Here is a 23,134-nt window from a genome sequence, read left to right on the forward strand (position 1 = left end):
GGAATAAGCTGAGAAACAGAACTTTGTGTTGGATGGCTACAACCGCTCTGTTAGCAGTTTTGTAAATATTTGCTATGAGAAAAGTGTTTGGAGAAAAGAGCAAAGGGAGGATGGCTGCAAGAGAGGAGAGGACTCTGCACCAGTGTGTGTTCTCTTTCACAGATGTTTTTTCATCTGTGTGTAGAATGAGTTTTGTTCTGTGCGGCAGTATCAAGGCAGTGTGTGCATGTGCATTCAGAGTGGGACCTTCCTGATTCAACCTGAGCAGGATCTAAAATTAACTGAGCAGACATCAACGCGTCCCTTAGAGGGAACACTACTCTGCACCCTGATCTATATGCTCTTTTGTGCAGTGATATTTTAAAAGAATTAACATGGAGGAGACTGGGCATCCTGACTGTGAGGATGGGCTAAGTAGAACCATAGCCCGCCTGGGATATTGCATGGTGTGATGTAGATTGGATGGAGACCCAGAACACGCTGGTGACTTCAAGCTGTCAATCTTGTGTGTGTGTGTGTTTGTGGTTGGGTGTTAAAGAAAAGAGCCTCCCTTGTTAGGAATTTTTAACAGTTTTGTGGTCCCAACAGGTAGCAGCAGGTATCTCAGACAGAAACACCTGGAAATGGGATCTTTTAGTCTGGGGTAGAAGAAAAACCAGACTGTCTATTGCATTCCAAGTGGTTTTCTTTTATTATTCTTAAACAACATTCCAGACTGTGTTATTCAGTAGCAAAACCACACATACACAAACTGTAAGCCTGGCAAACTAATACTGCAGTGCTCTTATCCAAGTTGCCCAGACCTGTCCTGGTAGAACAAATCTCACCACCGTGCTCAGGCCTTTGCTTCTGCAAAGTCTGCTGTAGTTCCAGGGCATAGGGTAGGACTGATGTTCATTAGGGATAGAATCACACCACCTCTTTGGTTCTTTTCTTCAGGATCCCTCTTACAATCCAAAGCCCAGGATTTATACAGTTAATGTTCAGCACATTAGCCCATCTACTCCAGCTTCTGATTGGTTGTTAGCAAGTAGGAGGGAAAATAAGATAAATGTAAAGTCCTACATATAGATAATAAAACTCAAATGCGCAAGTATTAGGTTGAAGTAGACCTAAGCTGGCAACAGTATATGTGAAAAGGATCTAGGTGTCCTAGTAGATTACAAGTTGAACATGAGCCAGCAGTTTGATTCAACTTCTAAAAAGGTTAATGCTAACTTGGGCTGCATTAACAGAGGGATAGTGTCCAGCTCACGAGAAGAAATACTGTATTTTCACATATATATACTCTGCACATATGTATAACCTGCACCTGACTATAACTTGCAGATAATTAGCATTTATGACAAAAAAACAACACAAGCATAGCTCGCACCTGTGTATTCCCCACACTTGCCTAGAGGAATTACCTGCGAGGAGGACAAGCAATTTCCCCTAATTCTGCTAACTGGGCGAAGAGGCACCTTTTACCATGGTGATTCTCTTTATTTAGCAGGGGGAGAGTAACTGGCCCTATCCACCCCCAGCACAGTACTTCCAGTGACTGTTGCTGGTGTCTATCTTTTGTTTCTTTTTAGAATGTGAGCCCTTTGGGGACAGGGATCCATCTTATTTGTTTGTTATTTCTCTGTGTAAACCACCCTGAGCCATTTTTGGAAGGGCGGTATAGAAATCGAAATAATAATAACAATATAACAATATTTAATAATAATAATAATAATAATAATAATAATAATAATAATAATAATAATAGTGAGGCACTACTGTGGTTGTGGGGCTTGCGTGCTCTGAGGAAGGTGAGAGCTATGCCAGAGGTCCAACCATACTGGACAGGTCTCACCAGAGGAGCCAGACGAAGAGTGCCTCTCCCATCAACAATATGGTGAGGCGTAACTTTAATAAATCTATACCGGATCGGTCATCGCTGGGTCAACAAGGACTGCGCCAGGTGCTGGAGTCCCTGGACATCTGGCGGCAAGTGGGCTACAGGACTCAGGATCTTCAGTTGAGCAACCAGGGCTAGAGACTGCAAGGTTACTGGAAGAAACGTCGCTTAACTGGAAAAAATATACAAAAAATGCCAACAAGGAAATAATGATCTGCTGTTACAAGTCTAGTCCAACTAGAAGAGGTTATTTTAAAAGAATGTACCAAATTTGGAAAGAGAAGCATCCAGATACAGAAATAACAGAACAAAGGCTAGCAGACCAGAGAAGATACATAATAAGAAATAAAGTATTCACAGAAGTTGAGCTGGAAGAACTGCAAAGAGCAACACAGGCTCAAGATATGGAAGAAGAATTACCACCAACTGAAGAAGTTGCGCAGGCACAGGTGGAGGAGGAGGTGTTGGAAATAGAGGATGCCACTGTTGCTGAACTTTTTCAAAATCAAAACCAGGCAACCTCCCCTTTGCCTTCATCTCAAAAACCTGAATGCCATTTAACAGAAAAGCAACAAGAACTAAAGCAAAAAATAACTGAGCACATGAACCAAACAACCACCAGGGTTCGACTTCCAGCTCTAAAAACAGTTGCCAAAAAACAACTTGCACTGGCATTAAAAGATGTCAGTGCTGCACTTGCAGAAATAACAACCAATAATTTGCAAGAAACAAACCAACTAATGTACAGTGCAGCAACAATAACAACACAAGAGCTCGGATAAAAGATCAATGGACCTGTAAAAAAAGAAAGTAGTACATCACCTAAATGGAAGATTAGATTAGAAAATAAAATCGCCAGGCTTAGATCAGATGCTAGTAAATTGAAAGATATGAAAGACAAGAAGCTGAAGAATGAAAACACCAGACAGTATCTGATCCAAAAATACCACCTAGATTCAAGGAAAATTAGAGAAGTCCTGGAAATAATAAAGCAGCAAATAACAGCAGTGTTAAAGAAGATTAGCAGATATGAAGCCAGAACTACACAACACAGGCAGAATCTCCAATTCCAGTAGAATCAGAGATGTTTCTACCAAAGCATAGAAGGAGAAACTGCAAGAAACGTAGAAACACCAAATAAAGAAGAAACAGTGCAATTCTGGGGAAAATTATGGGACAATCCAATAGATTATAATAAAAAAGCAGGCTGGGTGAAAGAGGTCGAAAAATGTAACCAGCAAATGCAAGATCTATTAATAACACCAGAATTAATAAGTGAAAGAGCAAAGAAAATTAAAAATTGGACTGCTCCAGGCGACAATGAACTGCATGGCTTTTGGCTTAAACACCTAACAAGCCTTCATAAACAACTATCAAAACAGTTCAATCACATTTTGCAAGGAGGTGATATTGAACAATGGCTAACAACTGGCAAAACTCATCTCATAATGAAAGACCCAACAAAAGGTGCAGTTCCAAGTCATTATAGACCAATAACCTGCCTGCCAACCATGTTCAAATTATTAACTGGAATAATAGCAGATGAAGTGATGTGACACTTATTAATTAACAAACAGCTTCCAGTTGAACAGAAAGGAAATTGCCCGAACACCAGAGGCACAAAAGACCAGCTGCTGATTGACAAAATGATTTTAGAAAATTGCAAGAGAAGAAAAACAAATCTAAGTGTTGCATGGATCGACTACAAGAAAGCCTTCGACTCATTGCCTCACACATGGATACTAAAATGTTTAGAAACAACTGGTGTCAGCAAAAACATTCAGATATTTATTTTAAAAAAAGCAATGAGCATGTGGAATACACAGTTAACAATCAACGGTGAGACTCTTGGACAGGTTAGCATTAGAAGAGGTATTTTCCAAGGGGACTCACTATCCTCTCTGTTGTTTGTAATCGCCATGACCCCACTTACACAAATACTAAACAAAACAGGCCTCGGATACCAAACATCTAAAACATCAAGTAAAATCAACCATCTGCTGTACATGGACAATCTGAAATTGTATGGAAAGTCCCAGTCAGAAATTGAATCACTGCTAAACACTGTCCGTGTATTCAGTAGCAATATAGCAATGGAGTTTGGACTAGGCAAGTGTGCTGCATTAATAATGAACAGAGGAAAAATCAGAAAAACAAAAGGAATAGAACTGCCCATGGAAGCAACATCAAGAACCTGGAAAAGAAAGAACATTACAAATATTTGAGCATTCTCCAGGCTGATAACATTGCACACACTGAAGTGAAAAGAAAAATTGGAAGTGAATACATCAGGAGAGTAAGAAAAATCCTCAAGTCCAAACTCAATGGTGGGAACACCGTACAAGCCATAAACACCTGGGCTATACCTGTTATCAGATACCGTACAGGAATAATAGACTGGACCCAGGCAGAGCTAGAGAAGCTAGATCGTAAGACCAGGAAAATAATGACCATCAATCATGATCTACACCCCCGCAGTGATGTAGATAGGCTATACCTCCCTCACAGCTCAGGTATAAGAGGAATGCTGCAAGTCCATCAAACAGTAGAGGAGGAGAAAAGAGGCCTTGAAGAATATATCAAGGACAGTGAAGAAGATGCACTTAAAATGGTCAATAACGCGAAACTATTCAACACCAATTAAATAAAGCAGGCCTACAAGAAAGAACAAGTCAAGAACCAAGCAGGAAAATGGAAAAATAAGCCACTGCATGGTCAATATTTGCACAATATAACTGGTAAATCAGACATCACCAAGACCTGGCAATGGCGTAAGAATGGCAATTTGACGAAAGAAACAGAGGGTTTAATACTGGCTGCACAAGAACAGGCACTAAGAACAAATGCAATAAGAGCAAAAGTCGAAAAATCAACCACAAACAGCAAGTGCCGCCTTTGTAAAGAAGCAGATGAAACCGTGGACCACCTAATCAGCTGTTGTAAAAAGATCACACAGACTGACTACAAACAAAGACATGACAAGCTAGCAGGGATGATACACTGGAACATCTCCAAAAAATACAAGCTACCTGTAGCCAAAAATTGGTGGGACCATAAAATTGAAAAAGTTGTAGAAAATGAAGATGCAAAAATATTATGGGACTTCAGACAACATCTGCCACACAATACACCAGATATAACTGTAGTCGAGAAGAAAGAAAAACAAGTTAAAATAATCAACATAGCAATACCAGGGGATAGCAGAATAGAAGAAAAAGAAATTGAAAAAATACAAAGATCTACAAATTGATATTGAAAGGCTGTGGCAGAAAAAGACCAAAATAATCCCAGTGGTAATTGGCACCCTAGGTGCAATTCCAAAACAACTTGAAGCGCACCTCAACACCATAGGGGCCACAGAAATCACCATCAGTCAATTGCAAAAAGCAACTTTACTGGGCACAGCCTATATTCTGTGACGATATCTATAATAACAGCAACAACAGTGATAATAAAATTCAGCCATCCCAGGTCCTTGGGAAGGACTCTATGTCTGCATTAAACAAACCAGCCAATAACACCTGTCTGACTGTAAACAAGAAATAATAATCTGCACCTGATTATAACTTGCAGATAATTAGCATTTATGACCAAAAAAACAACACAAACGTAGCTTGCACCTGTGTATTCCCCACACTTGCCTGGAGGAATTACGTGTGAGGAGGACAAGCAATTTCCCCACTCATTCAAGAAAAGCAGATGCCTTGCCTTGATATTGCTGCATGCTAGAGTCAACTGGAGGTTCTTCAGTTGTTTCCATCAACCAGTCAGCCAGCAGCCTGCCTGTCCTGTCCTTAGATCTCAGTCACACTCTCACTAACACTTACCTAGCGAGACAAAAGAGTATGCATGCCCTGTCACAGCCATCTTCTTCTCCTCCCCCCCCCCTTCCCTGCTTGCCTGTGTGCTGCGGGGTGAATAAGGGGCTTGTGTGAGTGGAGACAGTGAGGCTTTGTAAAAATAACTTTGCACTCACTTAGATCCCCACACCTTCCCTCATACAAAAAAAATGTATAGTCCCACTCTGACACTAGTCGGGTTTCATCTGGAATACTTTGTCCAGTTCTGGGCACTCCATTTTAAAGATATTGAGAAACTGGAATAGGTTTAGGAGAAAGCAACAAAGATGATGAGGGGTGTGTAAGCCAAGTGAGGAACAATTAAAGGAGCATGGGTAATGTTCTTCAGAAAGAGAAGACTAGGGAGAAAAATCTCTGCTGTTGCAGTCCAAGGGTGTCTCAGGTGTGGGTTATGCTCTTCCATGTGACTCTAGAAGGCAAGACTATGCAAATTGAGTTAGGCTTTATAAGACTTGGAGGAGCATGACCGTCCCAGTTCTCTTAGTTCTGCTTGGCTCTAAGGCAGCTTCTCCTCAGCTCTTATCTGTTTTCTTGAGCTTTTCTTAGGCACTTTGGTTTTTGCTGTGTGTGTGTGTGTGTGAGAAGAGCAACCAGGGTACTCCATGTGAGGGTATCAAAAGGCAAACGACAACAGGGCCTCCCAAAGGCCATTAGAGCAGCCACGAACCCACTCCTGAGGCCCTGCTCACTGGCTCTGAGGAACAGCACAGCTCCATGGAACGCTCAGCCCCCACCGAACAGCTGACAGGTGGTGTTTCAGAGCGAGAAAGAGTAAGAGCCACTATTTTGGAGGGCAGGGAAGTGGCCCAGGCACTGACCTCGCTGCTGCTTCCCGCCAGGCAGCCCGCCATCTGCTGTGTGCCCCACTACCCCCACACGCTCCGAGAAGCCCCAGCTATGGCCTCCACCAGCAGCCAAAAGGCACAGAGGAAAATGGGGGTGCAAAAGGCAGTGGAGGTGCCTGAAGGCACAGGAGTGGGCCCAATGGTGTCCAAGGCTGCAGCGACGCACACAGTTGTTATCAGAAGTGCAATGATGGCAGCGACTTCCCATTCGGTGAGCGTGGCTCAAGTTGGATCTTCTGATCAATTTTCCTCCCCCGCCCCGGAACTCTCGGGGGCATTCACACTCCCTCAACCTACCCCAGTGGGTGAAGCCCTCTCCCAGATGCCAGGGGATGTGCCACCCACCCAGGGCACGTGGTTTGGGGATTTATTGGTGAAATCATTTGAAGAATTTGACCAACTGAGGTCTAAAAAGAAGCAGACCAAGCAGGGTTTTTCCTCATCTTCTACTACTTCTTCAGTCTTGGAAGGGCCAGCTTTTTAAAAAGCAAAGAAGAAGCAAAAACACGTTAAAGCCAAAAGGGGGAGATCTAAGTCAAAACACAGATATAAGAGTGTGCATTCATCTGAGCTCTCTGACCCAAGTTCTCCCAATCCCAGGAGCCCACTACCTAGGAGGACGGGTGACCTACCCACTGAAACCCCTCAAAGGTCTCTAGAAAGACCCCCAGGCAAACTGATACCCATTATTCTACTTGATAAGGAACCTACCTCACCAGAAAACCCAGGACGCCCTTGTGGGGAGAGGATCCTGATCAACCAAGAGAGGAGTGAGATGGTCAGAGGGTGATGAACCTGAGAACTCAAAGGCACAACAGAGGCTTTTTCAGCCAAGTCATAGACGTGGCCCCGCATATGTCAAATACTGTACATGCCCTGGGGTTAAATCCGCCTGCATCTCAGGAATCCCAGCCTCTGAGTACACGTGCACTGGTGTTCCCAGGTTCAACATCACATAATTTGCCCCTTCCAATTCCTAAACAATGCTACTCTTGACTCCTGATTTGCATCCCGGGCGACCACTGCCTCTGTGGTGGGTCACTGCAATTTATGGTTGAGATATTGGCAGGTGGATGCAGCCTCCCAAACTAACCTTACTGCTGTTCCCTTTGATGGCGGGGGGGGGGGGGCGGAGTGTTTGGGGATGTGGCCCAAAAAGAGATTCTAGTGGAGTCAAAGGATAAGAAGAAAACCATGCCATCCTAGATGGTATAGAAATTATTAAATAAATCCTTATTACAGAAGTAGGACCGCCCCCAAGGACGGCGGTCCTTTCATCCCTTTTAGATTGCCCTTTGGCGGCACGTACAGGGGATTCCGTTCACAACGTCTTTATTGGGGCAGATCTAGATCCTCCAGACAGGGCTTTGTTAGTAGGGCAGCCTTCAATGCCCAAACCAAGCAATCTAAGCAACAGGCATGACTCACGGGGGTTGTGTGTGTGTGAGGGGTGCCTCTAGGTGGTCGCCTCTCCTCACACTGGCATGTCTGAGAGCTTACCACCTCAGAGCTTTGCATTCTTACTCCCATAAAAGAGGGCTACTCCATAGAGTTGACCAAGCCATCCTCTCACTGCTTTCTTCTTACTCCAACCTCCCGCCTTCAGCAGCAACACCAGGGCCTGCAGGAGGCGATTCAACACCTGTTAGCAATCAGAGCCATAGAGCCTGTCCCACTAGATCAGCAAGGAATGGGGTTTTACTCCATAATCTTTACAGTACCCAAGAAGGATGGGATCTACAGTCTACTCTACAGGTGCTTGAAAATCACGGCTTCCTGACCAACAGGGAAAAAAGCCAATTGAGCTTGGCACATCAACTTCTTCACCTGAGGATCCTCATAAACACACAAGACAAATTGTTCCTGCCAGTGGAACACAGGCACATATTAGAGGTAGAGGTATGCTCCCCCTTTTTTTCCTGTCCAGTCTGATGGTGACTAGTTCCATGGGCACACTTCCACCTGAGACCCCTTCAATGGTTCCTGCTGCCCTTCCATCCAGAGATAGTAGTGAAGTCCAGCAAATGGGTGACCCTGTACAATCAGGGTACTACAATCTAGTTCTACAATCCCTGTATTGGTGGATCACCATCCCTCATCTCAGTAGGAAAAGAATTCCTCGACCTCCCCAAGGGTCATTGTGACCACAAACACCAGCAAGAAAGGTTGGGGTGCTCATTGTCTCTAGCAGTCAGCCCAAGGCAGATGGTCAGTGGAGGAACGTCAACACAGCATCAACTGGCTGGAGCTCAGGGCGATGTGCATGACTCTTCAGGAGTTCTAGTCCATAATTCTACATTGCTACGTCCTCATATGCACAGACAACACTACAGCAAAGGGATATATAAATTGTCAAAGGGGAACCCAGTCAAAGTCTCTGCAGGCGGAAGCAGTCCTTCTGTTTCTGTGGGCAGAACAATATGTAGCGTCTCTGGCAGCCCATCACATGCAAGGGGACCTCAACAAGGTGGCAGACTGGCTCAGTTGGATCTCCTTCCAGGAGAGTGGCAATTGAATCCAGTAATGTTCTGACTGATAGTAGCTCACTTCGACCAGCCAGTGGTGGATCTCTTTGTGACGCTAGCAATACACAAGTGCCCCGCTTCTTCTCCAGGTCTCCCTGCCAATAAGCGGAAGAGGTAGACGTGCTATCATCGCCTTGGCCGACAGGCCTACTATATGCCTTTCCACCTACGCCGCTCCTGGCCCGGGTGTTCCAGCGAGTCAAGATCCTCAAAGCCCAGGTCATCCTTGTAGCCCTGTTCTGGCCAAGAAGACTGTGGTTCGCAGAACTTGCCAATCTAGTCACAGAAGCACGCTTGCTACTACCAGTCTTGCTGGACCTGCTTCTCCAGGGCCCAGTGTGTAACCCAGATCCTGGCTGGTTAAGACTAGCCGCATGGAAACTGAGTGGCGTGTCTTGAAACAGCATGGCTACTCAACCAAGGTGCTTAACACAGCGCTCACTTCCAGGCACTCCTCCACTAACAGAATTTATCAGTATACATGAGTGCCTCCCTGCGATGGTCTGCACGACATGGAGTACCTTGGGGGTTGGCCACCATGACACATCTACGGTTTCTTCAAGAAAGTCAGGGCCAAGGTCTGTCAGCGAATACCCTCATGCGCCAGGCCACTTCCTTGGTGGAGCTTATCTCAGGGACTTCTAAATGATCCATATATCACCCCCACTTAAGATGTTTCCTGAGAGGCACCACTCTTCTCACCTCCGGTGGTTCATCATTTTCCTATGTGGCACCTTCATATGGTCCTGAAAGCGCTCCACGTTAAAGTGGTTTTTATCTTCATAGAGGTGCTCTTCGCCTCTGGTCCTAAAAGAACTGGGAGCGTCATGCTCCTCCCAGTCTTAAAAAGCCTAACTCAATTTGCATAGTCCTGCCTTCTAGAGTTACATGGAGGACCCTAACCTGCACGTGAGACACCCTTGGATGCAGCAGCAAGAAGCCTTCATGGTGAGTAACCAATGCTCCATTCTTCAAATACCTGAAGGGTATTTGAAGAAGATGGAGTGGTCTCATCTGCTCCATTTAGGGAACAGATGAAGTGCAGCAAATTTGTTGATGGAAGGACAAAGGTGGGGGACGAAATCTAGAGAGAGTGGGATGCTGCTGTTGGCACTATTGAAGCAGCGGCAGTGAGGGGAGCCAGTAGTTGCCAAAAATATATGCACTTGCTACCGCTGACCTACATTTTCAATTGGGGTCACTCTGGAAGGTGAGGCAGCCTGAGAAGGGAGGAGGGGCTAGCGTTGGGTGGGAGGGCTGGCAGGTCCTTGCCTCTAAGAAGCCAGTGCTGTGTTCACCCAACAGAGCTTCAACAGTAAGATATCAACAAATAGTTTAAGCTTGATTTACCCGTGCCCAAAGTCCTACAGGGCTGTTAACACATGTTAGATTTTTATTATTATTTATTTATTCGGTTTCTATACCACCCTTCCAGAAATGGCTCAGGGCAGTTTACACAGAGAAATAATAAATAAAAAGATGGATCTCTGTCCCCAAAGGGCTCACAATCTAAAACAAACATAAGATAGACACCAGCAACAGTCACTGGAGGTACTGTGCTGTGGGTGGATAGGGCCAGTTACTCTCCCCCTGCTAAGAGAATCACCACATTAAAAGATGCCTCTTTGCCAAGTTAGCAGGGGTCTCTACCGTCAGAGTATACTTCAGAGTTAGCAACAGAGTATACCTCAGCATCTCCCATGTAGATCCTTTATGCCAAATATAAAGGAAAATTGAACAGATTGGTGGTTCTGAAATCTGCTCCTTTAATCATGTGTGCATCTTTGGATCAGATGATATTTTATATTCATATATCCTCCTTTTAGCAATAAGACAGTGACACTTTCTTAGAGTATATTTGTTCACAGCTCTTCCACTGGGACAACATCCTTCTCTTGAATAAATAAAATGTGTAAGTCATGTTAGATTAGGCTTTTAACAGTCAATGAAGAGCCAAATATATGAATACGATGAATATTTATATACCGCTTTTCAACAAAAAGTTTCCAAAGATATAAATAAATAAATATTTATCTGAAGGGATATTTTTGATTTGGATGGAGAAAGACACTGTGCATAATGCTTCTTTAATATAGCATTGCTTATGTTTACATTTATTTACTACAGCCTACCCAGCATACATGTTCATAGGCTCTTGCTCTAAGGTGGCATTCAATGTTTTCAGGGATTCGAACCAACAGCCTCCTGCTCTTTAGGCAGGTTGCTTCCCTGCTGTGCCATCTTAACCACCTCTAAAGTCTTCAAAGGATGGCAAATCCATAGGGCTCAGGCCAGGATTATGAATGTCAAGCACAAGTATCTGTTCTCGTTGTCTTTCGTCTCCTTCTCCTCTTTCATACAACACACCCTGCTCCACTTCTGTGTTTCTAAACAAACTACTCCTATTTTTCTGTATGAATTGGGTAAACTCATCCCAGATGTTCTCTTGACAGCCTCAAAACAGCAGTAAATGTTCATATTTGTCTCAGTGGCACCTCAGCTCACACTCTTTCTGGATCTTCTGTTGCCACCAAATAGGTTGTGAAATGCCCTTTCTATTCAAGGAATTCCAGCTTTTATAAATGCATTTTAATGTATGTAGAATCAACACTCCAAATGACAAGCTTCGCGTGCAGTGCTGAGTACATATACATTCTCTCTCTCTCTCTCTCTCTCTCTCTCTCTCTCTCTCTCTCTCTCTCTCTCTCTCTCTCTCTCTATATATATATATATATATATATATATATATATACACACACACACACACACACACACACACACACACACACACATGTTTTTATTAAGGGCTTTTTTGTTTCAGTTTCTTGGTTGGCAAACAGCAAGCTGTCTAAGCACAAGTTTAGGTCAAGAGCCTTTTCCGGGCTACCTCTCGGACTTAAGAAATGGCTGCTAACTCGCATTATAATGCCACAACTCTCTGCAGGTCCAGCTGAAAGAGAGTCAAGCTGTAGAAATCCCTTCCAGCCAGACTGCCTCACTTCCATCTGCTGAAGCACCTCCAGAAGAGCAAGCACCATCTGAAACCACAGAAAGCTTCCATCCCTTGAAAAAGGAAGAGTCTGTGCCGGTATGAACCACCTGCTCTCCTTGTTTAATCAGGCAAACACCTTTGTGTCTTGCCCTTTCTCCAGGAGATGAGTGAGGTCTTTATTTCTTGAATGCTTAGCTGAGGCTATCGAGTCGTGTGTTAAAAGACTTCAGCCAACGTTTGCCTTACCAATCTTTGTTAAACAAGGTTTTGCTAATCTTTTTGTGAACCAAAGATGTTCCTTGATTTTCTTAGGCTGATTGCATACTGAAAGATCAGACATGAGAGTGTGCTATAGTTTTGTAGCAAAGGGTTAAATTTGACCATATGAAGCCACCCTGTATTAGTCAGAATGTTTGTCCATCTTATGTATCATTGTTTATAGCAACTGCCAGCAGCTCTCCAGGGTTTCAGCTTGGGGGCATTTCCCACCCCTGTCTGGAGATTGCAGGAACTGAAGCGAGACCTTACATCCTCTGTGCCAGAGCATGTGTGCTGGCACATTGCTACAACCTCTCCCACTTTAAGTGGATGTAGCTTACAAACAGAATTGCTCCTATCAGAGAAATGGGGATGAGGGATCCAATTTTAAGAGCAAAATGGATTTCAATTTGTGTGGGTTTCTAATTTTTAATTTGTTGAGCTTCTTGCCCTGTAAAGAGACATTTGTAATGCTTTCCCCCATAATCTTCCTTCATGGGTTTTGTACAATTTTCCTAGTAAAAACTGGTTGCTTACAAAGTTTCTGGAATACTTTGCATGAACCATGCAAGCATAACGCTTTCTTTAACAATGTATTGGTCAGTAGTTCAGTCCCTGATCACAGCAAAGCCATAATCCTTTATCTTTTTCTCATTCTTGTAGCTGGAAGACAGCCAGCCTACAGACCACTCCAGCCAGGTTAATTCACATCTGCCTGTAGAAATACCATTCCTCTCTGACAGCAAGGAAGATACTGAACTGGTATTAAATGACTGTCCCCTTCTGTCCTGAAAATAAGTAGCATATGTAGGAATCCCAAAGTGAGAGCTAGAGTTGGTGTTTTTCCAAATCTCTCGAACTCCCCCCGCCCCACTCACAGCAGTCGAATTTGCATTTTCATTTCCAGACACGCACAAGAATCCTTTGTACAGACTGCAACATGAACTGATATAAAACCTATTAGTCTTAAAAGATCCTAATGGCAACAAGATCACGTGGGTACTACTGTAGCCCCTTTTCACTAGATTGCTATGTACTTGTCAAGAAGAAAACTGCATGACATGCTATGTGTATTATGAATGCCTTGCAGCCGTAGTTCCATTGGTGCAAAGTTGCACTTGATGAACTTCTGAAATGGATGCCGTTTTTAATACAGCTTGAATGCGGCCAGTGTCTTCAGTAATGAAATTCTCTTGGTGCTCAAAGTGATCACAAAGCTCAGCACAAAAACTCCTTGTCAATGTTTATGTTCCTGTAGCCATTAGGATCTTAATTGTAGTGAACAATTGAAATGTCCTTTGGACTTTCTGTGAACTAGGGCTTTTACTTGATTTTATTGTCTCTCTTCCGTTCCTGCTCATGCACTACTAAACTCTTATTCACCACTCTCACCCTAGAGAATGCCCTACCATTGGGGAAAATGAGATATTTTTCCAGAATGTTGATGCTGCAGAAAGCTGGGGCAGCTAGCTTCTGGTTGTTCCCACCGCTGTTGGAAAACTAGAAAGCAGAGCATCCAGGAATGATTGTTTGGCATGCTTTGTGTTATCTGCCCAGCACTGCATCACTGTTGACTTTCTGTCAATGCACTTAATCCATACTCTTTCCCTGGACCAGAAAAATGAATAGGCTGAAGGAAGAAGGCACTGCAATTGAGAGGATGCAGGGGGAAAATGGGGTAAAGGAGCATGGGGCGGGGATGAGGGGTGTCCCAGTGTCTATTTGTATGCCATTGATCAATTGCTTATTATTTCCAGAATATTCTAACCTTTGTTTTGCCTCTGAAAATTCTGCAGACCCAAATGGCACACAGCCACCAAGATGCAGTCAGCAATCAAGTCTGTGTTGCTTTGACTACTGACTCATCCAGCTTTCTAGCTAGTCCCGGTGATGTACATTTTGTCCCTGTGCTGGTGAGAGAAAAAGAAATTGAGCTGGTAAGAACCTGTGTAATGGTTCCTTGAGATCACAGTTGGACCTACCTTTCTTGTTAATGGGTGTTTTGTAGTGCAATCCTATATGTGTTTACTCTATATGTGTTTAGTGCTGCAGGGAAATGACTTGATTAGCAAGCCAGAGGTTGCTGGTTCGAATCCCCGCTGGTATGTTTCCCAGACTATGGGAAGCACCTATATAGGGCAGCAGCAATATAGGAAGATGCTTAAAGGCATAATCTCATACTGCACGGGAGATGGCAATGGTAAACCCCTCGTGTATTCTATCAAAGAAAACCATAGGGCTCTGTGGTTACCAGGAGTAGACATTGACTCAGCGGCACACTTTACTTTACTTTAAATAACGTAGAGTTCGATGGGACTTGTTTCCAAGTAAATGTGTTAGAATTGCAGCCTTAATGTCTCAGTTCTTAGTGAGGAGGCATCTCTGCAGAAGGCCAGGGGTCACAGCCAGTCGGTGCTGGGTAGCAAGGAGGGCAGGAAATTGGACTCCTGCTGGAGTCCTCCCTTCGGGAGGAGGACAAGCATGATCTGGATAAGGCCTTCCTCTGCAAGATGATACAGGTTGCAAAGCAGGAGCTGTACTTGTCTCGACACTCGGTGGAGTGTGTGGCTAAAGTAATGGCCACATCTGTGGTTCTCAGTCGGCGTGCTGGCTGCGTTCGTCTGGACAAACCTATGAGGCCTGTGCTAGGTTCGAGGACCTTCCCTTTGCGGGTTCTAGCTTCTTCATGGAACAGATGGATGACACACTCCAAAAGGTCCAAAAGCTGAGAAGCACGGCGAGGTCCATATCTTATTCTTCCTCGAACCCTAAGTGGCAGAAGCCTTCCAGGTGGTCGCCTGATCAACAGCAGAAGGCCCCCTCTCAGCAGCAATCTTTGTCCGAGTTTTCCTTTTGTGACAACAAGTTCCAGTCCAGATACAAGTCAGGCCTCCAGCTTAGTAAGCCAGCCTTTCAGAAACAGTGCCCGAACAACTTTCAAAAGAAACAATGACTCAGGGCACTTTCGGACTTGCCTGGCCCCATTTTCAGTGAACTGGAGCAAGGTGATCTCAGACCAGTGGGTCCTCACGGTCATACGTTTGGGCTACGGGCTCGAGTTCTGCAGGATGCCACCCGTGTCTGGAGTCGTGACGACTCCATATACTCCAGAATTGGACCAGAAGGTCTCTGCTCTCCTGTCGAAAGATGTGCTAGAGCGAGTCGCCAATCCAGGGAGTCCCGGTTTCTATTCCCAGTACTTTGTCGTGCCGAAATAGGACGGAGGTTGGCATCCTATACTGGACCTCAGGGCCCTGAACAGGCACCTGGTGTACAGGCATTTCCGAATGCTGTCGGTAATGACTATATTGGTCCTCCTGGGAAAGGACATGTGGATGTTCTCCCTAGACTTGAGGGATGCGTATTATCATGCCTCAATTCGCCCTCTGTATCGACGCTTCCTGCATTTCCAAATAGAGGGGATCCCCTACCAGTTCAAGCCCTTACCGTTTGGTCTCACTATGGTGCCAAGGGTTTTCATCAAACGCCTGGCCCCGGACATGGCTTTCCTGCAAGGGTTGCAGGTTCTGCCATACTTGGATGATTGGCTCATCCGGGCAAGCACCAGGAGGGTGGTCCTGGACGCTCTCGAGATGGTCGTAGATACCCTGCAGGCTCTGGATTTCCATATCAATTTTGAGAAGTCTCAGCTGGTACCTTCTCTCAGGGTATGGTTCATAGGGCTGATTTTGATACAGCCTTGGAGAAAGTCTCCCTCTTGGACACCCGCATACGTACTCTAGCAAGGCTGGCCACCATTTTTCTAGCCGGGGGCCCACAGATTATGCACTCGGTGCAGCGCCTGTTGGGACATATGGCTGCCACCACCTATGTGCTCCCTCATGCACGCCTTCGGATGCGTATCATTCAGAAGTAGTTCTTGGACGTATTCAACCCCCTTCAGGATTTGGCCCTTTTAGAGCACACGCCCCCTCGGTGGGTGCAGGTGACAGTGGCGTGGTGGGCTGAGACTCGCCATCTGAACTTCGGCACCCTTTTCCAGGCTCCTCAGCCACATTTGGTGCTTATGACCAATGTGTTGGAGCTCGGTTGTGGGGATCACTTGGATGGGTTTTGCCTGAGTGGCCATTGGTCACCCAGGGAGAGAGGCTGGAATATCAACTAATTGAAGTTTTTGCCATTTTTCACGCACTCAAAGGGTTCTTGCCTGCAATTGCAGGTTGCTCGGTGACGATCCAGACAGACAATATGACGGTGAAAGCCTACGTCAATCGGCAAGGCGGCACATCTTCAAGGAGCCTTCCATTCCAGACGCCGATCCACCTTTGGCATTGGTGCGTGACTCATGCGGTCTATATCCAGGGTTCCCTGAATGTCCAGACGGACACATTGAGCCAGATGACGACAGTCTCCCACGAGTGGACCCTGGACCAAAATGTTCTGGGGGACATATTTGCAAATTGGGGTGTTCTGGCTCTGGATCTCTTTGCTTCCTGGGACAATTCTTGTTGTGCTCTCTATTGCTCCAAGGGAGGGGAAGGCAAGGGCTCTCTGGGTGATGCCTTCCTCCTATCTTGGATGGGCCCTCTCCTGTACCTGTTTCCTCCATTCCCCCTCATTCCGAGGGTGCTGTGCAAACGGAAGGTGGATCGTGCCAGGGCCATCCTGATACCCCATGGTGGCCCAGGAGGCCTTGGTTTCTGTCCCTGAGGCGACTGGTGGTGATTTGGATGTGTCTCTCCTCCTTATCGTACCTGCTGTTGCGGGAGGAGGGACGGGTGCTCCACCCGGACGTGCAACCCCTGCACCTGATGGCCTGGAAGGTCCTGCTGACTTCCCGCTACGACTCAAGGACATTTTGATTCCGGCCAGAAAGCATTCCACAAGAAAATTCCATGGATGTAAGTGGACTTGCTTCTGTTCATTTGCTTCTCTGCATGGGTTTGATGCGTTTAATCCCTCTGTACAGGATGCATGTACTTATTTGTTCTCTCTTAAAGAGTCTAGTCTGAAACTCTCATCCTTTAGGGTATATTTGGCTGCCATTGTGGCACATTCCCCAACAACCCGGGTATCTTGGTTTAAGGACCCATTAGTTAAAAGTTTCCTAAAAGGTTTGTCTCATGTTTTTCCGGATGACTCTGTTATGTCACTGGCCTGGGACCTGTCTGTAGTTTTGGCAGGCTTGCTACGGCCTCCCTTTGAGACTTTGGCTTTGATTGAACCCTGTCTCCTGACCTGGAAGGTTGCCTTTCTGGTGGCCATTACCTTCACTAGGAGGGTGAGTGAATTGCGAGCCACTGAGAGTGCGAGCCCTGAGAGTTGATCCACCATACCTTCAGTTTCACAAGGACAAGGTTGTGCTCAGGCCTGATGTCCAATTCCTTCCTAAGGTGGTCTCTGTGTTCCACCATTCCTTGCCACTCACTTTACCTGTGTTTTTCCAGAACCCTTCCTCTGATGCAGAGCGCAGGTTATATTGTTTAGACGTTTGAAGGGCATTATCCTTCTGTGTCCAAAGATCTGCTGAGTGAAGGAAAGCTCCTTTCCTGTGTTGTATGATGGGTCACATAAAGGTTTCTAAGCTTCTGCCCAATCCATGTCTAGGTGGGTAGTTTCTACAATTGAACTTTGCTGTCAATTGGCTCATAAGCAGTTGCCTGCTACCGTTAAGGCACACTCAGTTAGGTGCGTGGCGGCCTCAGTTGTCTTTGATTGTGCGGTCCACTTGGATGCCATCTGCCATGCAGCTACTTGGGCTTCGCCCCACTCGTTTATTAGTCATTATGCTATTGATGCCAGGGCACAGAATGATGCTGTATTTGGCAGGAGTGTCCTGCAGTCCATTTTCAGTTGATGTACTTGTTTCTGAAATAAATACTTCTGGCAGATTACATATTGCTTCTGTTTCTTCCCTCCTCCTTGGATGCTAGCTTGTTACGCACCCATTTGTGTAAAAGACAGAGACCACTTTGAAGAACAACAGATTGCTTACCTATAACTTTGGTTCTTGTAGTGGTCATCTGTCCTTTTACACACCCTCCCGTCCTCCCCGCTGGGTCTACTGAAGCTGGACTCCGTGACTGAGGGGATGAGGAGTGGCACAGCCGCATATAACGGCTGGGGGCAGGGTTCCCACCCAAAGCAGGAGAATTGAGCTTGTTAGGTTCCGACGAGGTCTCTGCGCAGGCACATAGCCCATTTGTGTAAAAGGACAGATGACCACTAAAAGAACAAAAGTTACAGGTAAGCAACCTGTTGTTTCTTTTCTCCTTCCTAGGAGAGTACTCAGTCTCTGCTTTTCTCTCTTTTTCTCTTTCTCTTGCAAGCATGCAATGGCTGGGGCCAAGAATTTGCAACATTTTGGTCCCTAAGGGGAAGAGAACCTCGGTTTCCCCACCTAGAAATCCTCCAAGTTTGCCGAGCACCATTCAGTCTTCCCCATCGCAATCTCCTGCTCTCGCAGCTAGAGAGGAGGAGGGATTTTCTGGCCTCTCACCTCCCAGCCTCAAGGCCTGTCAGGAGAAGGGGCAGAAAGGAGCTTCAGATGGCGCCTCACCACACCCTCTGCCACTGAAAAGGCCTAGCAGCTGCTGCTAAAGGCTCCATCTACACCGCTCGCCTTGTTGGAGCCCCTGGTCTCTCCCATTCTCATAGGGGCATCATGGCTCAGCTGATTCTGTGGTGGCAGCTGGGAAATGGGGCTGTGAGACCAAATCCTCATAGAGGGATTCGGGAACCCACCCACACCACACATGGGCTGGAACAGGAGGCGAAGAGCAAGAGCCAGCCTCACAGCCATCTGCCCTGGTGGATGTTAGCTGCTTGCCCTCTGAGCTGCCATCTCCAGAAACAACTGACGTACTGGTGAGACCAGAGCCGCTCGGTTCCCCTTCCACTCCCTAGAACCAGGAAAAAAACCCTCCTTCCAAAATGAAATGCTCAGTGAGGTGCCCCCTGCCTGAGGCTTGTTTTAAAACCATCTTGTCACAATAGTTACAACAGGCAAGAGATCAAAGTGTGGAAACACAAAGAGAAGGAGGGAATCTACATCTCCCTCATCTTCATCTTCCTCAGCTGGTCCAGTTCCTAAAAAAATCTAAGAGGAAGAAGAAGCACTGTAAATGTTTTTTTTCCTAAGAGGAAGAAGAAGCACAGCAAAGTCTAAAATATATGCCAGATCTAACAACTCTAAGCATTCTTCCAAACGATCTGATTATGATTCCTCAGATCCCCACCCCAATGTGCCTGATATAGGTCCTGATGTAGTATAAATTGTACCCACTCCAACCCCCTCTCTCTCCCCATCCTAAGACACCTGAAGATCCAGATATTTGGCAAACACCTGGAGAGCTAGATATTGTTTAGGATTCTAGGGAGGAAGGGGAATGGTTGGATGGCCAAAATAATGACTCCTTTTTTAAATTCCCAAAGGCTCTTTATGTTTAGTAGAAAATAAGTTATACAATGTTCCTCAAGGCCAGGAATTACTCAAGGTGCCCCCCACTGATGCTCCCGTGGTAGCACTCCTATCTGGTGTTTACTTTTATTTTGGCCTTCAAGTTGTTTTTCTTTTCTTTTACGGATCTCCTTTTATCTTGCCTTATGGGGATTGGCTCTTCGTGGTGTTTTGAGTTTTTCGCTGGACTTGGCTATCAAGAGCTAGGTGGCGTTCTCCTTCCCAGGCTCTTAAAAGCTTTAGCTAATTTACATAGTCCTGCCTCTGGAGCACATGGGAATGATAACCCACATGAGATGTCTTCAAATCCAGCAGCAAGAAGACACCTTCATGATAAGTAACCAATGTTTTTTATTTTATTTTATTTATTTATTTTTACATTTCTATACCGCCTTTCGTTAAAAGAAAACCCCAAGGCGGTTTACAAAAATTAAAACATACAATAAAAGCAGTAAAAACATCAAGCAATAAAAACATCAAACTAAAAACATATAAACAAGCATATATTATAAGCAACAAGTTCCATTATCCTGACTTATTTACAAGCTTCCACATTTTTGCTTACCATGGTGAATGTGATTAATCCTCGCCTTCCTTCCAAGCTTGGAGATGAAAAGCTGAGTTGCCAGCAATCCCCAGCTCCAAGGTTGAGAGGAAGGCTGGGTGAGGTTTGGCCTCTGCATTGTCTAGGTTCCAGGAGTGCTTTGTGTGCAGAGGGCCAAACCAGCAACCCCCTTCCACAGCCACTCTTTCTTATTTTGGAGCAGGAAAGCAAGGGCTTCCTTGGCTACTGCTCAGTCTTGATGCCCAGAGGAGCATAGCTGAGTGGCAGCCAGACAGGCAAGCTCTGTTCTTTCCTTTCCTGTTGTGGAGCAGGAAAGGGAGACATGGGTTTTCCTTGGCTGCTCCTCGGTCATACCACTCAAGACTCCTTGGCTGTGTGGTGGCCAAATGGGCAAGCTCCATGCACATTGGTCCTGCTCTGCAGCAGGAGTGGGGAAGAAGCTTTCTATCGCAGCTGATGCACTCAGTGAGTGCCTCAGCCAAAGCAAGAAGGGGCAAGCAACCACATTGTGTTCCCCCCGCCCCCGAAGACCAAGGCCAGACAGATTGTAGACTCCTGCTTATCAATAAAATCACTTCCAAGGTGGCTGACAATAAGGTGTTAGCACTTGCCTTGAGCATTTCACATACCCACAAATCCTTTGAAGCCCTATCCCTCAGAAAACTGAAGAAATGAGGAGTTGGAAAGATAAACCTAGATACCAAGTGCACAAATCTCCATGAATGTTGAGTGGTTTAGAAACCTGAGTCTCTCTGCAAAATACTGTCACATAAGCATATGCTCACACTTAATCTGAAAGACCTCACTAGGAATGCATTATTCCTTCATCTTCATCCCACAAAACTACTGATGTTGAGAGTGTAACTTTTATCCATATTGCAGCTTATTTTTCCCCTCTGCATTTTTGCCTCTATGTATTTACTGCCATTAACTAAATCATTGCTGTTTCCTCAAAAAAAAAAAAAAAAAGTACTGAATTACACAATTATTTAAACACGGAAGTGCAGAAGTAGTTTTTGCTTGTCGGAATATTTAATTTTTAAAAGGTTCTGCCTGTGTTTTCCGATTCTTAGCCAATGCTAATTTGGCTGTCTGTTTCAAACGTTTTATTTGAATTTGATCTTTTTATATTATGACTTACAAGCAGCCAGACTACTAACTCAAAGTCTACACTTCCTGCATCCAACCTCCATCCCCACCCCCGCCAAATCCGATCTCCTAGAGCTTTTTGCCACTGGAGTGATGAGGTCCATGCAGTGTGGTACTACATGCACTTCAGACCAGAGTGGGGAGGATTTGTAAGCACTCTACTTCTTTTATTTTGATGTGTGCTGTTATATTTGGGCTCCCAGGGTATAATTAGGATCTCCTTTTTTGGCCTGTTGCCATCCCCAAACCTTTTACAGTGGTCTCCTTCCTGTTCTATCACCTTCTTCTGTCCTGCCCCTTAGTACCTGCAACTGCTTTTTTCCCCACTGGGCTTGCTGCATATGCCCCCTTTCCCTGGGCCCTTCTTCCATGAAGAGTCTTAAGCTTGGCAGCAGTTCAAAAGCCCATTGGTGAAGCCCGATAATATTGCTAATTGTGAGGGAGGTGCCACCTATGTGGGGCAGGACACATTCACTAGATGTGACTTAAATAGATGAGATATTGTTTCATTATAAAGGGGAATACTGTTTATCCTTGTATGTTTACTTTATTGCTGCCCTCATTCCTCTATCTGGTATCATTTATCTCTCCAGACTGATCCCTGGGAAGATTTGTCTTCTCTTCATGACAAACACCTCCAACGATGGGCACCTGAAGATTATCAGGAGCCACCCCAGTGTGCGGATATTGCTGGCAAATGTGACACAGTCTCGGATTGTGACAGAGACTCAGTGAGTTCTGGGAATAATGAAACAGGAGGAAATCTAGGAGAAGAAAGGAGAATTGGGAGGGAATCTATTGAGGACAGAGAAGAGGGCGAAGGAAAATAGCAACCACCAAGAGAAAAGTGAGAGAAAAGTGGAATACCAAAAAGAAAACGGAGAGGGGGCTTTCACCATTCTCCTAGTTTACAAAATTGGGAGGGGGAGTAAAAATAGTAGATGGGTGGCCTTCTGCCATGTTTCAGTGCATTTTTAATGCATAATGTAATAATTGTAATCATTGCTCTACAGACCTTAAACTTGTATAATCCAAAATATTGATTGAACTTTGCAATGGGAGAATGACCCCTGACCCTGAGAACCAGAAGTAACACAAGGAAAAAAGTGTCCTAGGAAGTCTGTCGGAGGAAAACAGAGATATGGGAGACGTTTCATAAGCCAATTAGCAGAGGGTCCTTGATCCAAGTCCTAGATCAGGTCAAGAGAGATTTAGCTGTACAGGAGAACCCTGTTATCTACTGTTTCGTGTATGCACGGTTGTGTAATTGGCATTTGACCTCAGGGTGTGTGTGTGTGTGTGTATGTATGTATGTATGTATTTATTTATGTTTAAGTAAAAATATGTGTTATACACACAGACACACACATGTATGTATGTATGTATGTATGTATGTATGTATGTATGAATAAATAAATAAAATAAAATAAAATAAAATAGCTGGTTAAAAAAGGGTTAAGCCTAGCATATTCATGATTTGGGAGTGGGCAGAAATTACCCACCATTTTTGATGGGTCAAAAATGTAATTTCTGCCCACTATTTTTAGTAAGTGAGACATTTTCTGGTTCTCCCCATGGATAACGGGGTTCTTCTGTATCTGAAGTAACATTGGATTTCCCCTTAAATTCTCATGG

General features: G+C 45.0%; 1 protein-coding gene across 17 annotated transcripts in view; it reads left to right on the top strand.

The window, feature by feature from the left end:
* Positions 1-23,134, top strand: part of LOC128323309 (uncharacterized) — a 133,828-nt gene that overhangs the window by 85,123 nt on the left and 25,571 nt on the right. For 15 of the 17 annotated variants that reach the window (XM_053246158.1, XM_053246162.1, XM_053246168.1 and 12 more), the window contains 4 exons: positions 12,060-12,203; positions 13,029-13,127; positions 14,162-14,302; positions 22,093-22,230. In XM_053246158.1, coding sequence (XP_053102133.1) covers positions 12,060-12,203; positions 13,029-13,127; positions 14,162-14,302; positions 22,093-22,230 — 522 coding nt within the window. The remainder of the gene's footprint in view (positions 1-12,059; positions 12,204-13,028; positions 13,128-14,161; positions 14,303-22,092; positions 22,231-23,134) is intronic. The other 2 variants (XM_053246161.1, XM_053246167.1) reach the window with 2 other exon arrangements.

The sequence above is a fragment of the Hemicordylus capensis genome, chromosome 4 (genome assembly GCF_027244095.1).
Source record: "Hemicordylus capensis ecotype Gifberg chromosome 4, rHemCap1.1.pri, whole genome shotgun sequence".
In the NCBI taxonomy this organism is placed as follows: Eukaryota; Metazoa; Chordata; class Lepidosauria; order Squamata; family Cordylidae; genus Hemicordylus; species Hemicordylus capensis.